At 49.4% G+C, this 20,238-nt stretch overlaps 1 protein-coding gene across 1 annotated transcript in view; it reads left to right on the top strand.

Annotated features, from left to right (window-relative positions):
- Positions 1-20,238, top strand: part of DPF3 (double PHD fingers 3) — a 248,393-nt gene that overhangs the window by 169,257 nt on the left and 58,898 nt on the right. Inside the window, 2 exon segments of the mRNA XM_014558984.2 lie at positions 250-387; positions 17,033-17,161. Of these exon segments, the coding sequence (XP_014414470.2) occupies positions 250-387; positions 17,033-17,161 (267 nt within the window).

Here is a 20,238-nt window from a genome sequence, read left to right as displayed (position 1 = left end):
ATGGTACTCTTACACTGTTTAACTTCCAGCCTCTACTTGTATGGCTGTACTTTACCTGGGGCTGTTTTGCTGTAGTGGTGTTGGTTCCATCCGGTGGGATGGGGGGTGTTGGGAGTAGGAGACTTTTTTTTAAGGGAAACCCAGCCCTGGGGAGGTTGGACGGGAGTCACTGCCTGGGAGAGTGATGGCCCGGACTGCAGAGGTTGCTAACCTTTGTGTTTTCCCTTCCTTTCCTCTTCTCCTCTCTAGTTTGTGGCAAGCGCTACAAGAATCGGCCGGGACTCAGCTACCACTACGCTCACACTCACCTGGCCAGCGAGGAAGGGGATGAGGCCCAAGACCAGGAGACCCGGTCCCCACCCAGCCACAGAAACGAGAACCACAGACGTGAGTTCCCCGTTGTGGGGTTGGGGGAGTGATGAGGTGGGTGGAGCGTTCCTTTTTCTCACCTCTGGCATCTTCTGGTGGCACCTGGTGATTGGTCTCGACGACCTGTGGTGAGTTGGGTATTTCAGCCCAGCCCCAGATGCCCCTGTGGGTCAGCCGAGCCCCAGGCTGGGAGTGAGCTGGACAGGGGAACATACCCAGCTCTACTCCCGGAGGACAAAGGTAAGTATTAAGGCAAAAGGGAAACATCCTTACCTGGCCATTGTCAAACGACAGACCTGCTACCCTTTTCCTTCAGCTCCAGAAGATCTATTCATGGCTGCTCACCTGAGTTGGGCATAGCCCTGCAGTGTGTCAATTCAGACATTCCAAATGTCTCCTTGGCCACCAAGAAATGTAGAACAGTCTCAATCTATTGTCTTGGCTCTTATAGGGTCACATTTTGGTTCAAGGCTCTACTGCCTTGGAAATACTGCCCTGGAGCCTCCATGCTCTGTGTTTGAGCGAACATGACCTGGGTGCTCTTGTCATTTGAGATGCTGGGCTCTGAAGACCCCAAATGATCCTGAAGACTTGGGTTTCCATTTCTATTCCTTCTTTCAATCCTCAAGTTCCAGTTACGATTTAGGGAGTCACAAAGGGCTTAGCATTCACCACGTGACTTACTTCTGCAACATTCCTTATGGCTTCTGGGACTACCCCAAACTCAGAATGGGATGAGATAATGGAATCTTTAGGGCTTGCTTTAAGAGATGGGTCATTCTAGGATCATGAGGTGAAGGATAATTGTGGACATGCCATGTGTTTTTTATTTGGCTCACAAGATTTTGTGGTCAGTGTTCTTAAAATGAACAATTCAAAGTAATTAAAGGAATCAGACTTTTCAAAATATTCAAATTCTAGGGTTTAAGGGTGACTCCCATGGCTTTCAGTCAGTCAGCTCAGTTAACTGATGTCAACTGGCTGTCTTCACCAAGTATTTGAAATAATGAGCACAGCTCGGCCAAGACCTTCCTTTGCATTAGGAAATGCACCCAGCCCTCTTTCCCCTTGTGGCACTGCCTTCTGTCTGAGTTCGCCTAGGCTGCCGTAACAAAATACCAAAGACTGGCTGACTTGAAGAACAGAAACTGGTTTTCTCACAGTTCTGGAGGCTGGAAGTCCCAGATCAATGTGCCACCAGGGTTGAGTGTCTCTGAGCCTCTCTCCTTGGCTCTCAGGCGCCCACCCTCTTGCTGCCCCGTCACACAGTCGTCCATCCCTCTGTGCGTGCATACTTCCGCTGTCTCTTTGTGTCCAAAATTCCTTCTCTTAGGACACCAGTGAGATTAGATTAGGGCCGATACTAAGAGTCTCATTTTAACTTTTGTTCTTTAAGCATCTCTTCAAAGGCCCTACATCCAAATATAGTCACATCCTGAGGCCTGGGAGTCAGGGCTTCAGCACGCGAGTTTTAGAGGGATGCAGTTCAGCCCCCAGCACCTTCTGTAATTCTTGCTCACTTTCAGGATTCAAGCCTTACATGTGAGAGACCCCTTATTTTCTTACCTTCTATTGTCATGTGGGCAGAGCCTGAAAAGCAGGCAGGAGGCGCTCACCTCCCCGCGCTGGCTTCTGGGGAGCTCCCACGCTGAGGTCCCCGCCTGCTCCCTGGTGGGGGTTCCCTTGGTCCAGTCACCCTGGTCTTCCAGAAAGGAAAATATATTGACCTGTACCGATCAGCTGGTTTTCGCATTTCCCCATCTCTCTTATCCCTTCTCTGACCTAAGTGGCCAAGGCGTTGCTACTGTCTCCTGCCGCGAGGCGCCTGAGAACTCTCCCCTTTGATTGGGGCGATTTGGGCTGCGACCTGGAAAGTGTGTATTAGAGATGGCTGCTCTCTCTAAAGTATTCCTGAGCGTGGTGTTATTTCTCACCTCCCCCCCACCCTAGTGCTGGCTTATCTCCTCTACACCTCTTCTCAAATGTCAGGCCGTTTTGTCCCCGTGTGTAGGGCATTCCTCGCGCTGCGGGGCTTGGAGTGCTTCTCTTTTGTCCGGGTCTCTTCCATGTGTGTGCATGTGATGGCAGCTGCAGAGGGAGGCTTCTCGTGGACCCCCAGGTATCCTGCGGGCCCCAAGTGGACCCAGGGGTCTCCTCCTTAGTGATTCCTGCCCGCCCCTCCCGGCTGGCTGTTGACTTCGAGATGGGCCCCGGCCCACATTTTCCTCTGTCTGCCAGGATCGCCTCATGCAGTCTCGTGGGTCGTTGTCTTCCCTCCCCTTGTGTCCTCACTGTGAGGCCAGGCGGCCTTGCTTAGGAAGGAAGCGGGTCCTTTCTCCTCCTGGATGGAGACGCGGCCCTAAGAAATCGTACCCTGTTGCGTGTTGTCCTTTCTGGGGGTTTGTCAGTGAGCGCTCTTGCTCTGACCCCCTCCGCCCCTCTTCTCTCACCCTGCTGATGAGAAACGGGGCTCTTCAAAAAGGATCGTCCGACTATGCAGTTTTAAACTGCATAGAAAAGAGTAGCTGTACTGGGGCTTTATCTGGAGCCTCCTCACACGAGGAAGGTTCCAGAACCCTCACAAACAGCTTTTTAGGGACATCTCTTCGCAAGGCCTCTGAGAAGTCTGTGATTACCTCTAATTTTACTAGCGGGCAAGGTGTGGCAGAAAGGCCCTTAGTGTCCACAGAAGCCATCCCTTTCCTCTTCCACGGTTTCTCTGGACAGATCTGAGAGACAGCGGCTCTTCCCAGGTTCTCTGCAGCACAAACGCCGCTGATCTGCTTGCTGCTCCGAATGTGTGCTGTTTCCTCCCACATTCCCCTGGTGGGTGCCCCGCCCCCGCAACCCCAACCATCTTCTCGTGAGCGCTAATTGCCAGCATCATCAATACCCAGTCATTAGCTGCTCCCACTGTTTGGGGTGGGGGGTGGGCTCCCATCCATCCTGCCCCTAAACGCCACTGGGCTGTGTGGTAAATCGAATGTGACGGCTCTGCAGCATCCTGAGGTCTCCGCTTTGTGGTCCTCCCTTGGCAAAGCTTTTGAGTGGGGGAGGGAGACAGGAGAGGTTTATCCAAAAGGCTAAGCTGCAGTTCCTCCAGGAAAAGCTCTGGGTGCCAGCGACGTGGGAATGCAGACTTTTCCCTCTTTAGCAGAGCCGCGGGGGGACCCAAGCTGCTTGTGAGCACAGCCCTGCAGACTCAGGAGTTGCCAGTGTCACGGGCATCCGTGTTTGCACCACCTGCAGCAGTTGAGACCTTTTGACTTTGGTCCTCCTGCTGTCCCTGGCGGCTTCGCCTCAGCTGGGTCTCCTGCGAAGCCCATTGCTCATCACTGCTCCTGCGGCTGCTGAAAGGGCAGAACGGAGTGCTGGAGCCAGCACTGACCTCCCCCGGCCCCGCTGCCCCGCGCTGCCAGCTCAGCACTCACTGCTGCTCCTCCTGTCCTCCCGCCCCTCCCGGCTCATGCTCTCCTGCCTTTGTTCCTCTCCTCCTCTCTCATTTTCTCCTGAATATATGCTTCTTGTCTCTCCTGTAGGTTTGTCCCCTTTCCTTTGTGCCCTTGCCTCTCTGCCTGAGCTCCAGGCAGCCCAGGGATGCTTGGCGCTCAAACAAACCCCCTACCTTGGGAGGTAGGACTTTTCTGATGGGGTCTTCCCCGCCTGAGCTGCTGCCCCTCTCCTCCCTGTGGGAGGCTGGATTCTTCTGCGTTCTTTTATTTCTCTTACCACCTTCCTCTACCTTCTACAAATGAAATCACTGTATGTGTGTGTGTATGTGTGTGTGAGCGCGCACACGTGTGTGCATACAGATACAAGCACACATAGACTACGTATATATAAATAAAAGGAGGGAGGGTGTGGGGAGGTTAGGACTCTGAGAGGTGCCACTCAGAGGCATTCTTTGTGACTCCTAAATGCCACCTCGGTAAACAAAAAGAGCATTGGATTAGTATTCAAAACTCCTTAACACAGGTTCACAATGTCAAAGCTCTTCTTGAATTTCTTTTGACCTCCTCTGCACAGTGGGAATCTATTATAGGTGATTTTTTCAAGGTTCCTTTCTGGGAGGTGGGGTGGGTATGGGCATTCGTGAGATCGTGGACCTAGACGGACAAGCTGTGTAGATAAATTCAGTCTAATACATTCATCTGTCCATCCATCCATAGATCCATCTACCCATCCATCTTTTGGTTTGGTAACCATGTTGTGAGTACAGTCTAGGCTCCCATCCTTGAGGAGCTCACGGTGGTGAGCAGGAATGTATAATAGGGTAAAGAGAGTGGTGAAGGAAGCCAAGGGCTCAAGGGCACAGTACACTCTCTGCTCCTTAGGACAGCAGTGCTGTAAGTGTGGCATCAGCATCACCCAGGAACTTATCAGAAATGCAGATCCTTGGCTCCACCAGACCTCCTAAAACAAAGACTCAGAGGTGCAGGCCAGCAATCTGTTTTAAAAAGCTGTCCACAGCATTCCGGTGCACAGGAAAGCTGGAGAATCATTGCATTAGGGGATTTGCAGAGGCTTCCCTGAGGAGGTGACATTCAAATTAGCCCTTGAAGAATGAGGAGAAATTTACTGGGAGGGAGAGGGCTTCCCAGGTAGAGGTACTGTGTGTTCAAAGGCAGGGAGATATAAAATAGTACGGTGCATTCACACAGTTGGTTGTGGTTGGATCTGACACTAGTGTTGGAGGAACGGTGGAAACATGGGCAGGGCCCACAGCTGGAAGCGTCTTCTCCATCAGGCTGTGTGGCTGTCACCCTGTAGGAAAAGGAGAGCCGAGGTGGCCGTTACTAGAAGTAAGAGCAAATGATTCATAAAGAAATCCGCCTGGCATGTTATTCATTGTTATATGGTGTATCTCTCTTATTTAATAGCATCAATGAATATAAAATGCTCTCTACAACACACTTGGAGCTCCTATGAGGGAAATGTGTTTTAAAATATGGATCTTCCAAATTTATTCCAAGCCTGTTTCTCAGGTCCCTGGAATGGAAGTCAGGCTGTCCTCGGTCCCGGGAGGTCTCGGTCTTCTGGCTAATAATGGTGTGCCTGGCATATAGCTAGGCTCTCAATATCTGTCAAGAGAAGAAAAATCCCCACCCCAGTGTGCCTTTGGAGGGCATGTGGTACTCTGCAGAGCTGGAAGAGGAGAGCCGAGTTGATTAAGGGTAATGTTGGCTGATTAGATAATCTGAAAATTAGTCTGATAATGTGCAAATTATCTAAAAGAAGCCTATGATGTCATTGTCATACTGATGGGAAAGATCTAACAGATGTTCGTCTTCTGACATCTCTGCTCTCTGACATACGGCCCAGGGGCAAGGATGCAGCTTTAAAGAAGAGAGTGAAAAATCATGTTTGACACAAGCTTAAGAATTTTGGATCAGTCTGAAAGGTGCCTGAAAAGCCATAAAACACACACAACTCACCACCTGCCTGGAAGCAGGAAGTGCAGGCTTTGTGGCGCGGGAGAGAGAGGACCACTTAGATACACGGCTCTGCCTGGGAGAGCGCGCTGCTTCTCGCTCCCTAAAGCAAATTTGGAAACTAACGACAGGTGTTCCTTAGGTGAATTATTATTTAACTAAACAGTTTACACATTACAAAGCAAAGAAGAACCCGAGGGGTGGGTCTGGCCTTGAAGGTATGCTTGGAGTTAATCCTCCAGACCCGTGGGCCATCCACAATCTTGACCTACTGGCTGAGAAAATGGCACTGGACTTGGCCGGGCCAGTGTGCGAACGACTCTGCTGCCCTGACATCTTCTGTCTGTGTAAATGGGGGCCAATTACTTACACTTCTCTGCTCCTTCGTTGCCTCCTCTGTAAAACAGAGAGAATCATCATACTGACCTCGTGGGGTTACCGCGAGTCTTCAGGTGCTGTGGGTGTTTGGCACCAGGCCCGCACACCTCGGACCAACAGAGCACGTCTGGGACCACAGATGGCTAATCGGAGTCAGGGCCGGTCTGCGGCTGTGCGATACTGGGAGGCTAACTGCCTATGGGGGTCTCATTGGCATCAGGCGGAACTATCTGGCCCTGGAACATTCTTTGCTAAATCTTAGATATGGGACACCAATCCTTCCTTACGGGTTAAACATGAATATTTATTAAGCACTTATTGTGCATGCCCGCACTCGTGGGGCCAAGTGTAATTGGGTCTCAAAAAAGGCATACCATGTGGTCTTGGCCCTAGGACAACTTCTGGTCTGACTGGGGAGATCAGATGGGTACGTGAGACCCAGAGGGAGGAGGCTGTGGAGCAGATCTGGCCAAGTGTGGCATCTCTGTGTTGACCATCCGTTTCCCCAGGATGAGGCATCTACCTGCCCCTTGCCTGTCTGTGAGCCGCTTTTATTTCTTTCTCAGTTTTAGCCTAATTACCTAAAATGTTCAGGATTGAAGAGTTCCACATCGTGATCAGTGACAATGACAATAATACTTGTTGACATTCCTCAAATGTGTCAGACACGGTGCTAGGCGTGCCACGTTTATCTCATTCATCCCTCACAGCAACCTTATAAGGTAGGTGCTGTATCCCCCAGAGGACACCGAGGCACACAGAGACCAAGGGCTGTGCCCTTGGACCTGGAGCATGAATGTGAATTCTCCAGCCACGCGTCACTTCTTGGGAAAGCTTACTTATTTAGGCTTTTGATTTTTTTTTCCCCCCTGCCTTTTCAGAAATAAAATTATTTACAGAGGAAAAGAAAGAGGGAAAGGCATGATGGAACATCTACTAGGTGTCAGGTAATGTTTGCAAGTCTGTGAGGCACGTGCTTTGACTCTGTTTTTACAGCTAAGGCAACTGAGGCTCAGAAAGGTTGAGGAACTTGCCCCAAGTCACCTGGTTAGCAAGATGAGAAGCTGAGATGTGAACGTGCTTGAGTTGGACGCCATTCAGTTGTGTCAGGATACTGAAACCCCAAGTGACAGACCCCAGTCTCAGCCTGGGGTCTTTGGCATGGTCCTACTGCTGTCCCTTAATTTCCCCCCAAAGGCCAATTATCAAACGCATTCTATTACACAGTGGTTTTCAAAAGAAACGGTTGTACTAGTGGGCAGTGTGAAAGTCAGTGTAACAAAATAGCATAGACTGCCTGGCTCAAAAAATAGGAATTTATTTCTCACAGTTCTGGAAGCTGGAAGTTCTAGATAAAAGTGCTGGCAGGGCCGGTGTCTGGTGGGGACTCTCTCCTTGGGTCAGTGATGGCCGTCTTTTTGCTGTGTCCTCACACGGCCTTCCCTTGGTTACAATCAGTAGAGAGAAGCAAGCTCTGTAGTGTTTCTTCTTATAAGGGCACTGATCCCACCACGAGGGCCTCATCTTCGTGACCTCATCTACACCTGATCACCTCCCAAAGGCCCCATCTCGTAATGCCATCACATGGAGGGGCAGGGCTTCAGCATATGCATTTTGGGGGAGAAATACCTCAGTCCATAGCAGGCACATTTAATCTTCAAAGGAAACTAGCAGTTAGTGATGTTATATGGACCCCTCCCCGCCCTTACAAATTCTGCTTGAGGCTTTAATTTGTAAATGAGTTTTGTTCTAGAAAAAAAGAATCACACATCATTCAGTTCAATAATTTTTCTGCATCCTTCTCTCTCATTCCATGTCTCAGTCTTTCCTGACTCTCTTCTCTCTTTCTGACCTATTCTTTAAAAAAAAAAAAATACTGTACCTAAAGTGAAAGTCCTAGGATTCCCCCTTGGCTCTGTTTTCCTTCACACCCATTTTGGCTCCCTATCCAAAATGTACCCCAAATCTGTCTCCCTGTCTCCGTCTCCCTCACCATCAGCTCCTGCCCGGATCACTGCAACTTCCTTATTGGTCTCTCAGCCTTTGTTCTTGCCTCTTACAGTCTTTTCTTCCTGGAGTGGCCAGAGGGGCCTTTGTAGAGTATAAAATACACTATGCCATGCAACGCTTGCGGAATGTTTATCACACTTGAGAACAATCCAAACTCCTCACCTTGAGGCTCTGTATTTTTGCTTCTCAAAGCGTGGTCCGCAGTATCAGCATCACTTGGGACTCAGGTGACCACCTTGTCCAGGTTTGCCCAGGACATTCCCAGGTTTAGACTGAAAGTCCAGTGCCCTGAGAACCCCACAGTGCCAGGCAAGCCTGGACAGTTGGCTGCCCTGTTGGGGAGCTTGTAAGAAACGTGGACTCTCAGGCCCAACCTGGACCTGTGAATTCTATTCTGAATTTTAACGAGATCCCTAAGTGATTTATTTGCACAGCACTCAAATTTGAGAAGCCCTGGCCTCCGGGGCCTGGCAGCCACTCTGATTTGATGTCCTTTGGGTGGGTGGCTGTATGTGCCCATGGCCGGCTGGTGTCGGCTGGTCCAGCTAAGAGCCACGCTGCCTGGGCCCAGAGCCAGTGCAGCCACTAACTAGCGTGTGACCGTAGATAAGCTTCCCTGTGCTTTAAGTAGCACCTGTGTGAAATCCGAACACTAACGCATCTGTATCATAGGGCTATGTGATGATTAAATAAATTAATTTGTATAAAGCACAGATCTAACAGAAAACGTGTATGACACAACGTGATATCACTCTCACGTGTCTCATTAGAGCCATGGTTCTCCAGCCCGAGCGCATCGCAGTCACCTGTTCCTTACTTTAAATGCAGACTGCCTGATCCCACCCCAGAATTTCAGATTCAGTAGGTCTGGGGTGGGGGCCTAGAATTTGCATGTTGAAGAAACCCCCTTTGTGAACCACTGCCTTAGAGAAATCCCGCTTTTGAAGACTGATGGCCAATCAGTATTTCTCTTAAATTCTTTTTTTTCTTTTGGGCGCCCCCGAGGCAGGTAACCAGGAATCAGATTCCATTGTTAAATCTGGGGAAGGGGTAAACTTCATTTTCATTCTTTTCCTAAGACTCTGTCCTACCTCAGGCAAACGTCTCTGTGGCTCCCAGTACCTGCCTCCCAGCTTGCTTTCTGGATGTGTCACTCGTCTGGGCCTTCATCCCTGGGCTGAGCCGCCCCTCAGCTCTGTGGTCCCTGAGCTCTTCTAATCCTTGGGGCTGGTGCTTAAGGCCCACCCCTTTCTTCTTCCTGAGCACTGTTTTCAGTCTGAAGGACATAGAAAACGCTGGTCCCTTGTAGACTGATGGGGCTGACACACCCGAGTCCCGTGGAGGTGGTTGTGGGAAGAGGTGTGGGGAGGGGCAAGGCTGAGCACGAGAGGAAGGGGGCTTGCTGAATTCTGATACCACGATAATAATAGCATGACATCTGATGTGGACAAGGCTTCTGCTCTAAATCTCTGGGATGTCCTGCAGCTCTCTAAGGGGGAATGACACCACTTCATTCACAGCCCTGTCGACATAGTTCCTCTCAAGTTAAATGTTATCCCCTCAACTGGCTCATTTGGTGGTGATAACAAGTCGCTTCGCCGGGGCATGAACTGACCCACATGACCTTCCACTGGAAAATGGAAACATCTCCCTATGCTTTCCTTAATCAGCACTGAGAAAAGTCATCAGCCTTACTTGGTCTTTTCCTCGCTCTTCTGAAACATCAGTGACAGAGCCGGGGTTGCTGGCCTCAGGCTGGAGCACAAAGGACATTACTGATGGGCCATGTGACCATGTAGTCCCAGAACTGGTGAGATGGTGTCCAAACTCCTGGCAAATTGCAACCCTAACCAAATGCATCCATTAAGGTGGAGACATCTGTGTGAACAGACACGTGTTTTCTGATTTTACAGCACAGCGTCTAGGAGTAAATATTTACAGGGTGTGTGTTTAAGGTATGAGTTTTGTGTCCCATAAAGATGGAGGAAAAGAGGATAGGTACAAGGAAGGGTAGGATGATGGACATTTTACATTTTTAGAAGGATTGGACGGCCACCAAAGCACAAAGCCAGAGCCTGTGTTCTCAGTGGCTGCTTCCAGGCTCCTGGTGAGAGAGCGAACACAGGGTTTCTGGGGCTCCGGGGGCCCGCTGAGCCAGGGCGTTCTTAACCCCTTCCATCCAGGTTTTCCAAGTAATGCCTGAGGGAGAGGATTCCCCTGGGAGGGGCCCATTGGCTTTCTCCCCTGCAGCTTTATTTTCTCCAGTGGGCCCCCCCACTCTTTGTGTTGCTTCTGCCCCTCACTCTTTGTGTCCCCTGTTATGGACAGGACTGATGCTGGCAGTGCTTTAGGATGGTCACTCAGTCCTCAGGGGACACTTTACATCTGCTCAATTCCTGGTCTTTGACTTTGCCTGGCAGATTGTTTTTTTTTTTCTCCTCCGAAAAGCCTCTGTGAAGATTTGCCCATCCTTTCATTAAGTATTTATTGTCAGCTCTGTGTCAATCACCGTGCCAGGTGCTGGGGATTCAGAGATTAAAGACCCGCTCCTGCCCTCAGGGAGCTCACGGCTAATAGGGAAAGAGACACAGACACAAATATAAAGCAATGATGGAAGGCTGAGTTCCTCTGGGTTTGGAAAACCTCGCTTTTCTGTCTCTTCTTTCACCCTATTATAATCCTCAAATAATCGGCCTAAAAGGGGCCTTAAGACATCCTCTGGCATATTTCCTTGCTTCTAGCTAGGCATGCACTCAAACAACCCCGGGCCAGGGCCCCCTTCCCAGGTGCAGAGACCTCTCCAGAGACGCGTCCTTCCTCCGACCACGCCTTTAACTATCGAACCACCTTCATTTCCGGCTTTCTTGTAGCAGGAACTGCCATTTCAGCCTCTCTGTCTCCTGTTGTCCTTGACAATGTGAAGTCTGGCAATTTAGGCCCATCCATAAACTTGAAGACTTATTCAGTCAGCCCTCGGCCTTCTCCTCTCCAGGAGGACTGATCGCAGGGCCTGGAGTCAGTCTGCATCAGCAGCGCCCCTTCCTCACGGTCATACGCTCGCACTGTGCTCAGTGCCAGGCAGCAGAAGGGCCTGGGAGGCTGAGCGGTCACGTGCTGCGTGGCTCCTGGTGTTCCTTTCCCCCCCTCCCCGTGCCGGGCTCCCCCGTTGCCCCGCCTTCCACATGCAGGGAGGAAGGCATCGTTTGTCTTCCTCTGGAGTCCCAGGGTGGGGCCCGAGTTGCTATTAAGTGACCAAGAAGAACCAGCCTGCATGGAATCCCAACATTTTTATTCCTTGGATCTGTGGGATTTATTTTTTCAGCAGTTCTAGGGAAGCAATGAAAAAAGGTGTCAGACCTTGGGGATAATTTATATGAGTAAACACGCAAGGAGTAGGGTGAGCAAGAGCATGAGAATTAAGGCCATTTATCCAGGCTTCGAGGCTCTCTGTGCCCTCTGGTCCAGCCTTCCCCACAGTCTCTGTCTCGCCACTTTAACCCTCTCCTGGCTCTACTCCGCGTGGGCCGGCATGGCTCTCTTCACAGCCCCAGCCTTCCACTGCCTCCCCCTCCCCTCCCTGGTCCCTCATTAAAGGCTGGGTGGAAGGGAGCAGGCGGTGGCGGTGGCCTCCAGCTGAGGCCTGCTCTCCAGCTGAGGCCTGCTCGCTGATTCTGAAGGGAAGGCAGTTGGCTTACCCCCTCCCTCATCACCCTCCCCCGCCTCCGCAGCTTCTTCCTCTAGCCTGGCCTGTCCCTCGTGCCCTGTGTGGCCAGCCTGGGGCCACCTTTGCTTCCCCTCTTTTCCTCGCCCCTTATCTTTACTCCGTCCTCTGAAGATGCGCTCTGCACAGCCAAGTGGCGCTGGGCTGGGATGCTTTACACTTGAGAGATGAAGTAATAACAGGTGGCAAGACCAGAGGCTGCCGGAGCCCAGGATTCCGGTTGCCATGGCAACACGACAGACCTGTGGAGGGATGAGAACTGTCAGCCGTGGAGGGTGGTGGGGGGACGGGTAGGGGGCACCAAGAGAGGCACAGCGCCTCCTGGAGGGCTCTTCTCCCTGCCCCCAGGTTACCCAAGTGCCGCACGCCCCTGCAAGCAGGCCCTGGGAAGACAGCTGCTGGGCTGGGGCTGGGTTTGGGCTGAGTGGTGGCCACGGAACACAGCCACGTGTCTTTGCATACCAGGCCCTGGCAGGCGGTGGAGCATCTGCTCAGGATGTGAAGTCATGCTTTTGTGGATATGCCATGGAGGAGCCTAAACTTCTGGCTTGCTTCCTTTTTCCCTAGGACGCTAGGGACACAGCTCTGGTCTCAGCAGAAGCAGGTGAAGGGCTGTGGCTGATGGCCAGCCTGTCCCCACTGCTCATTCGTCTCATGAGTGGCAGGCGTATCGCAGCAGAAGTTAGACTAAAAGGGGGAAAGACAGCCCTGTCTGGGTGATAATTCCATGGAAGACTTCGGGCCTTGTTTGCCCTCGACACGTGGCCTGAATGAAGTAAAAACTCCTGCAGTGTGGTCGTGTGCCCTGATGCCTTTCTAGAATGACTGCTCACTCTTTCCTGAGTGTGCTGCTGGGACTCTTTGGAGCCTGGCTTTTCCTTTCTCTTCATTTGATTTATTTGAACGTTGCTTCCCACCTTCTGTTATTTATTATTAATTTTTGCATGAACTTGGTTCTTGATTTCCATTTTTTTCCCCCTGTGAGCTTTTAAGAGTTATCTCCCCCAGGTAAACTCCTAAACTCTCAAGGCTCACTTAATTTTCTCAGCAGCTTCCTTATATCACTTATATGATCTCAGCCCATGAACATTCATCAACAGAAAACCAAATCCATCACTGGGGACGCCACCATTGAGATACCACTTGGGGCTTTGGCCTCCCCGTCATCTTGTTCTATAAAGCGAGACTCAATTTCCCATAAGCAGAAGCAGAATCTCTATTTAAATCCCACTTGCAAGGTCTGGGAGAGCTTCCTATTTATAGTAAAATCTTTTTTATAATGATCTCATAGACGGTGCTAAGAAATTGCTCACGGATGGGTCAGGCCAAAGGCCAATAAAGCCACGGTGTGAGCTTTACTTTAAAAAAAAAATCCGTCATAAGTCTCTGGAATTCTCTGGAGAAGTGTTTTCACAGAGTATAGGACAATAAACAGGGTCACCAGGATGGATTACTGCAGTAGGGACATTAAATTCAAGTTCAAAGGGAATTTCCACTTTTATCAGGCCAATCTCAATGCATTTTTTTTTTTATCGCTTTGGGCTTCCTAAATAAAGTAATGGGTGAATCATGTTGACTCTAAAGAGATTTATGAAATATTTCACATGCAAGGTTGGCTCTGGACTTCCCAGGAAGCAGAGAAATGTGATTAGAAACAGAGTCCCTGGGGACACAGACAACCCAGGGGTGAGTCCCGCCTCCTCTACTTCTTAACTAGGGCCTGAAGGCAGCCCCTTAATCTCTCTGGGCTTCAGTTACCTCATCTGTCAAATGCTCCCTACTTCACCACATTGTTGTGAGAATCAATGAAGTTGCGTGGCTGAAGCATCAGCATAAGATCTGTCACAGTTCTATAGTGTAATATACATCTGCTTCTTTTTCTTCTCAAAACACAGGTGAGTGAGACGGAGCTGAGTGGGTGGGCACAACCTGGTGTCCCCTTCTCAAGAGACAGTGACTCATGGACTTACCCTTTCCTTGTATGTTGTGTATAAGATGATACTTCACTTACTGTGCATAGTAGGGTACAGTACAGGGTTATGCTCCCAGCAACCTGGGTTCCTTGGCCACCTACTCTTGTGGACACTGGGAGCTAGACATGACCCAGGCCAGATGACTGATCAATCCATTTGGACCATTTGGACATGGACCAGCTCTGGGGACTAGGGGAATAAACCAGGTGGTGAGTGATATTCAGAGTGACAAATAACCCTGCCTCTTTCCCCCGGGAGGAGCTCCCAATGCATCACTGGGCTGCCTACCTACTCCTCTGCCATCCTCTTCTAAGCCATTCATCTCACACATGCTTGTTAGCCATTTCCTGTATGCGGGACATGTAGGTTTTCCAACAATGAGTTGATGTGGTCCCCAATCTGAAGGAGTAAACCACTGAATATGGGGCAATAAGGTGTACACACATACACACAAGGGAAAGGTCATAGAAATGATGTCAACACCATGCTCTCCCCAAGGCCTGGATGATCTTTTCTGGCTGGGGAGTAGGGAGAGCTCCATGTGAGATCTCTCACCCTGAAACCAATGCTAAATACCTACAAGCTAAGAGAACCAGATGTGAAAGCTATGGCTTAGCCCATCCTGTGCTGCTTTACCAAGATGGAAGCCAGCTTTGGGCTCACTGCCATGAGATGAGACTAAGAACTGAAGCAGAAAGGATCTCACTGGAAAGTGAAGCATAACTGCTCACTACCACTTTCTATACTGGGCCATTGCTGGACTAAAATGGTACCCACTCCCCCAGCATGTCACACCTGCACACACCAGAGCCTGCAGCTGGGACTTCAGCATCATCTTTATTCCCTTGGCCAGCAGCTTTGTATAACCAGCAACCAATGCAAATATATGTGGGGACCCTGCTCTGATTCCATCTCCTCAGAAACTTCTCTTCATCAGATGAATTAAATTCTGTTTCTTTGGTCTTTCCATAGGATCAATTTCTCCATCATTGTTTCCTTTGCTCTACTAGATCGTTTCTGAATTTTTTGTTTCATGCCGTTTTGGAATCCCTGGTTCAATAGGATGTTCTACTGGTGGTCTGCTGGTGGCAAAAACTACAAAGAATCATCTGGGAGCTCTTAGACTCTATATTCCATTTCTTCATCCTCGTAAATCACAAGGAATGCAGTGTGTTGGAGAAAACAAGAGTCCGTGGCTGCTTAAAGATTTTATGAAAGGGGAGAAGATCTGACATGATGAAGGGTCCCTAACAGAACAGGAAAGAGACAGCTGATGAGACTGGGCCTCCTGAGAGGTCTAGTGGGATGACATACATGGGAGCTGTGATCACTCGTCATACAGGAAGCCACCTAAGTTGTGATTGGCATCTCCACATTTTACACCTAGTTCATACCAATCTTGGAGCTTAGCTTTGGTTTATACTCAGCCCCTAAACATAACGTAACCCACTTCTTCCTGTTCACCTTTTGATTGACTTCCATGATAGTCTCTTAATGAAGAAACCCTGAGTTTATTTGTTTCCTAGACATGCTTGGATTTTCTTAAGAGAGTTCTAAAAGTGGTTAAGATGGCAACTGAGAGAGAAAGGAGATGAGGGACTTCCTTCTGGATTGGGGCAATGAAAATGTTATAGGCAGAGTAAAATTTCTGCAGGCCTCTGGTTTTTGGAGATTATTTGCAAAACCATTCTGTATGACACACAGATGTCTTTGCGATGCAGTGACTGATGAAGAAAAGCCCACACTCCCCCGGCCACAGGGTGTGGCCAGCTCCCCTGTCTGCCCCAAACAACCAACACTTTTCTTGCAGAGAATCGTCTGCCTCCCCGAAGATGAAAATCAATGACTTAGAAACTGATTAAACCATCCAAATAGCAACTGATAAATGGATTAACCCTCTATAATGTAATTCTGCGAGCTTTTGTCTTCCGCCTTCCCCAGGTAAGTTTTTCTATTCCTGGAGGCAAAGCAGAGGCATGGAGGAAGCGAAGGCCAGGGGGAATCATATTAAAGTGGGTGAATCCGTTTATCACTTACTGTCTGGATGGTATTTCTGCTCACATATCTGCTTCCTTTTACAGATTTGTACCCTACGGGACCCTGATTAACGGTAGCCAGTGAATAATGAGAGAGCGGCAGACGTTGGGTGTAGCGAGGGGGAAGATGCCCTGGTGGTTTAGGCTGATCCCGTAAACAGAGAGACTTTTTTTCTTCGTCACAGAGAGTGTTAATATGACAAAGAAATGTCCACAATAGGGAATGAAAAACAAGGAAAGTAGAGGTATTTTTCCAGGGCTCTTTAGCCAGCCCCTAGAAGCTAAGGGTTCAGTGCTTGGGGACGTGGGCTGTTCTCACAAGGCTTTGTTTTTAAGATCCTGCCCAAGATACTTCTTTGCCTTCGTGTAAGGCCTTTCAGCGTGGGTGGCTTATGAATGTCTTAAGCCTCAAGACATGCTCACTAACTTACCATTCAGCCCATCTCCAGCATGAGACTAAGCGTCCAGTTCTGATTAACTAGTCCTGGGTACTTTCTATGACCTGGACATCAGGGAGATGAGGCTAAACAAAGTGGACACCTGCGTACCTGCCAAGATGTTCCTCAGAGTCCTCAAGAGCCTCTGCAGGGTCCTTTGTGGAAATGACCACCCATCAGTGCCTCTTTGTTTTCCTTTTCAGAGGCAGGAGGAGTATCTCCTAAGCATGAGCATCTTTCCCAAGGGCAAGGCCTAGGCAATGACCGTTCTCCCTCCCTGTAAGTCACACCAGTGTTGATGGCTGCTGTCTGATGTGTCAGGCCTTGGCCTGAGGGCTGGTTTTTCAGGGATGAGAGAAGTTCACTTGACTAGGAGGCCTTCTGGATGCCCTGCTCATTGCCATCAGAGGAGCAGGGTAGTTTCTTTAAAAACACAGAGCTGGGAAATAGTGCAAAAATCAAACTCAGCTCTGGACGGCTTGTAAGACATTAGCTGAACCGAGGAGGATCCTAAAGGAAACTTAGCCCAAGTTAACAACTTGGCTGTCACGAAACCTCAGATTCTAAACTTTGTATTCTTTCTGGAACAGATTCTGCCGCAACCTGGGAGAAGAGGGGCCAGTGGAGACTCACCTCAGCCTAACATTGGATTTTTTAAAAAAAAATGTTTCCACAGCCCAGAAAGGACCGGATGGGACCGTCATTCCCAATAACTACTGTGACTTCTGCTTGGGGGGCTCGAACATGAACAAGAAGAGCGGGAGGCCGGAAGAGCTGGTGTCCTGTGCAGACTGCGGACGCTCTGGTGAGTGCGGCCCCTCCTCGCAGTGTGTGCCCGTAGCCCAGGAGCTGTCCCGCTCGCATTCCTCTGCCGTCCTCGGGGGGCGGGGGGGGGGGGGGACGGAGGTGGGGTGGAGTGACGGTGGTGGTGATTTTGAGTGGAGAGGGGTTTTCAGGTTATTTTGGTATTTTTCTTCTTTGAGTCTTAAGAACCATAAGTTATGCCCTGGGATCCAGGTAAAGAGAAAGGAGGTTTTGGCTTCTGTCTGTCCGGCTTTTCCACGAGGTGGATATGTTTTGTGTGTTGTTGTTGTGGACAACAGTGAGTCGGTGTGGAAACACCCTGGAGATGGGCAACATGCTTCCTTGTATCGGGTGATGTGCATGTAATAAAAATGATGTGTTTGTTCTGTGGAAGAGCCCGGGGCAAACCGGAAGAGTATGGAAACATGAACACTGGGGGAGCTTCTGGAGTTGTGGGAGTCAGAGGCCTCTGGGCTCCTAGGAAGCTGCATAAATACCACCTCCATTGGCCACTCATCCCATTTTCTCATACGGAACAGACAGAAGGGAGCCTGAGAGTAGATCAAGGAGGCAAAAGAGTTGGTGTTCTTAGGGCTCATCTGGAGTTGACTTGGAATACTTTGAAATTTTCATCTTTATCCGGAGACTAAAATTGGTCTTGTTCTTTCCTTCTTAAAATGAGTTCAGGTCTTCAGGTTTTGTTCAAGCCATTGTCTTATTTTTCAATTCTATTATTTTTGGCTGGTTGTGGTTGGTTTTTCGTATTGTTTTATGTTATAACTAGACCAAAGTGCAAGGCAGGGAGGAGAGAAGGTTTCAGACTCATCTGTAGTCTCATCAGCTGCTGGCTAGTAGGTGAAATACAGTTCGGTGGGTGGTTGGTTCCAGCAGCCAGGAGCCGGGACTCTTGTCCCACCTTTCCACCCAGCAGCTTTTCTACTCTGAGTCCTGAGAGGAGGCCTGAGATGACCAGACCTGGCTTTACCATAGCAGCTCAGTTCTCCCCTTGCTTTGTCCACAAACCTTAGCTTTTGTCCTTTTATATTTGGTTTTGGGTTGCTTAAGCTTTAAGACTGACTTGAGCGGCAAATCAGGAATTGGAAAAGCACCGTGGTTTCCACTGCACACAACCCTCCACGTGTAACCCTTGAGCACCCTGACGGGGTGGCCGGTCTCGTACAATCCCGTCAGTTCATTTATTTGCCAAATGTGATACCTAATGTCGAACTTTTCAGTCCTACTGGTGCCAACTTAGAAGGGAGGGCCCATGGGATGGTGGACTCTGGGATTTAGATACTCAAAAAGAAAATGAAACAAATGAAATCCAATTCAGCAGTTTTTAAAAGCAAGCGATCGGACAAAATCTCCACCACCAGAAGCAAAGTTACTTGGTGGCATGGCATTCTAGGCAGAATGTTACAGACTGCTGTGGGTTTGGGATGTGTTAGGGAGGGCAGCTTCAGCATTCAGTGAAAACTGATGAAATTTCCCCTCTTCCTTTCCTGTAAAAGATGGGGTACTTGAATCTGATCCCCGGGGGACCAGAAGTGGGCAGTTGGTTTTTTTTCTCTCCAAAGCCTCTCTCTTACTGTCTTTGCTCAGCTTACTCTTCCTGGGATCTGTCTGTTGTGGGGCTCAGGGGGTCATTTTATACCAGTCTAGGTGTTCTCATTGCATTTGCCAAGGATTCATTTTGATGGATAGTTTAGTCAAGGTCTGACTCTGATGTTCCTGAAATAGTCGATACCTTGGGAATAAACAGGTGGCACTAACCCATGGGATACGCTTGTTAAGGCAAGTGGGCGAATACCTCTCTGGGCCTCCCTGGAGTCCTTCCAAGGAAGAGTGTGAAGCTCGGAAGAGCAGTCTTGTCCTTCCCACCTACCCTGCCACCTCCTTTTCCTGGGGGAGAGTGTGAGATTCCTGAAACTGGCACCATCAGTGGTGCCTCATGACCTCATTAGGGGGTTGTCCCAGGCCCCATTTAGAATGTGGAAAAGTTTCAACTTGACTTTCGTAGATTTGAGGACACTTTTATTGGGCTTTGCCACCCCTATTTCCCACTTTCTCAGTGCTCTGAGTTAAATATGAGTAACTGGGCTTTCTGGAGTAACTTTCTGGAGTAACTCAGACCTGAGTGCGTTTAGTGGCTGGAGGGCTGTGCATGGGCCCGCATGCACACCGCGTGCATGTGTATGCACACGTACGTGGGTGCAGATCACAGAACTGTCCTCCAGAGGTGAAAGAAAACCACAGGCTCTTTTATTACCTACTGCTTATCAGACTTGCCGACTTCTTTTTGCTTTCAGAGCAAATGAGCTACATGGTGTAAGGGCAGCATTGAAAGGGTCCAGAAAGAATGGGATTAGAAATGGGTAAAAATCAAAAATAAAATGGATGGAGGCTTAACCACCTTGACCGGGTTATCTGACAGTAATACCTTTGTAAAGCTGACTGTCAAAGTGAAGGACAAACATTGTGCAAAGAAACGCCTGCTGCAAACACCAAAGAAATACCAACCGGGCTTAAAAACCACCAAGGAAATGCATTGTCTGGGGCAGGGTTGAGCGAGCATGCATGCCAATGTGTGCCTACGGAAGAGAAGAAAGAAAGATCGAGGTTGAATCTTGCACTGTCAGAGCTGTGGACACATGTCTTATGGTAGAGATGATGCCTTTTCAGGGAGGGGAGAATCCTTTTCCCTGGAAATGTTGGCTTTGTCCTGTTACCCCAAATCCCTGTTGCCAGGTGACGCACACCCAGTTCACCCCTTTTTAGTGTGAAATGGTTTATGCTCTTGCTATTAAGAATAACCCGGTAATAATGTAATAAGAATATGAATAATGCTGTCTGTTGCTTAACCATGTGCTGATATATTCATCATACATGTCAGCTCATTTGGGAGGAGAAGGCAGGAAGGAGAAGGAGGCAGCAGCCGCAGCACGCACCACGGAGGACTTATTCGGTTCCACGTCAGAAAGTGACACCTCAACTTTCCACGGCTTTGATGAGGACGATTTGGAAGAGCCTCGCTCCTGCCGAGGACGCCGCAGTGGCCGCGGTTCGCCCACAGCAGAT

Source organism: Camelus ferus, chromosome 6, assembly GCF_009834535.1.
Source record: "Camelus ferus isolate YT-003-E chromosome 6, BCGSAC_Cfer_1.0, whole genome shotgun sequence".
Taxonomy (NCBI): Eukaryota; Metazoa; Chordata; class Mammalia; order Artiodactyla; family Camelidae; genus Camelus; species Camelus ferus.
The sequence above is the reverse complement of the archived record's forward strand: the minus strand, read 5'-3'. Positions and strand labels throughout refer to the sequence as shown.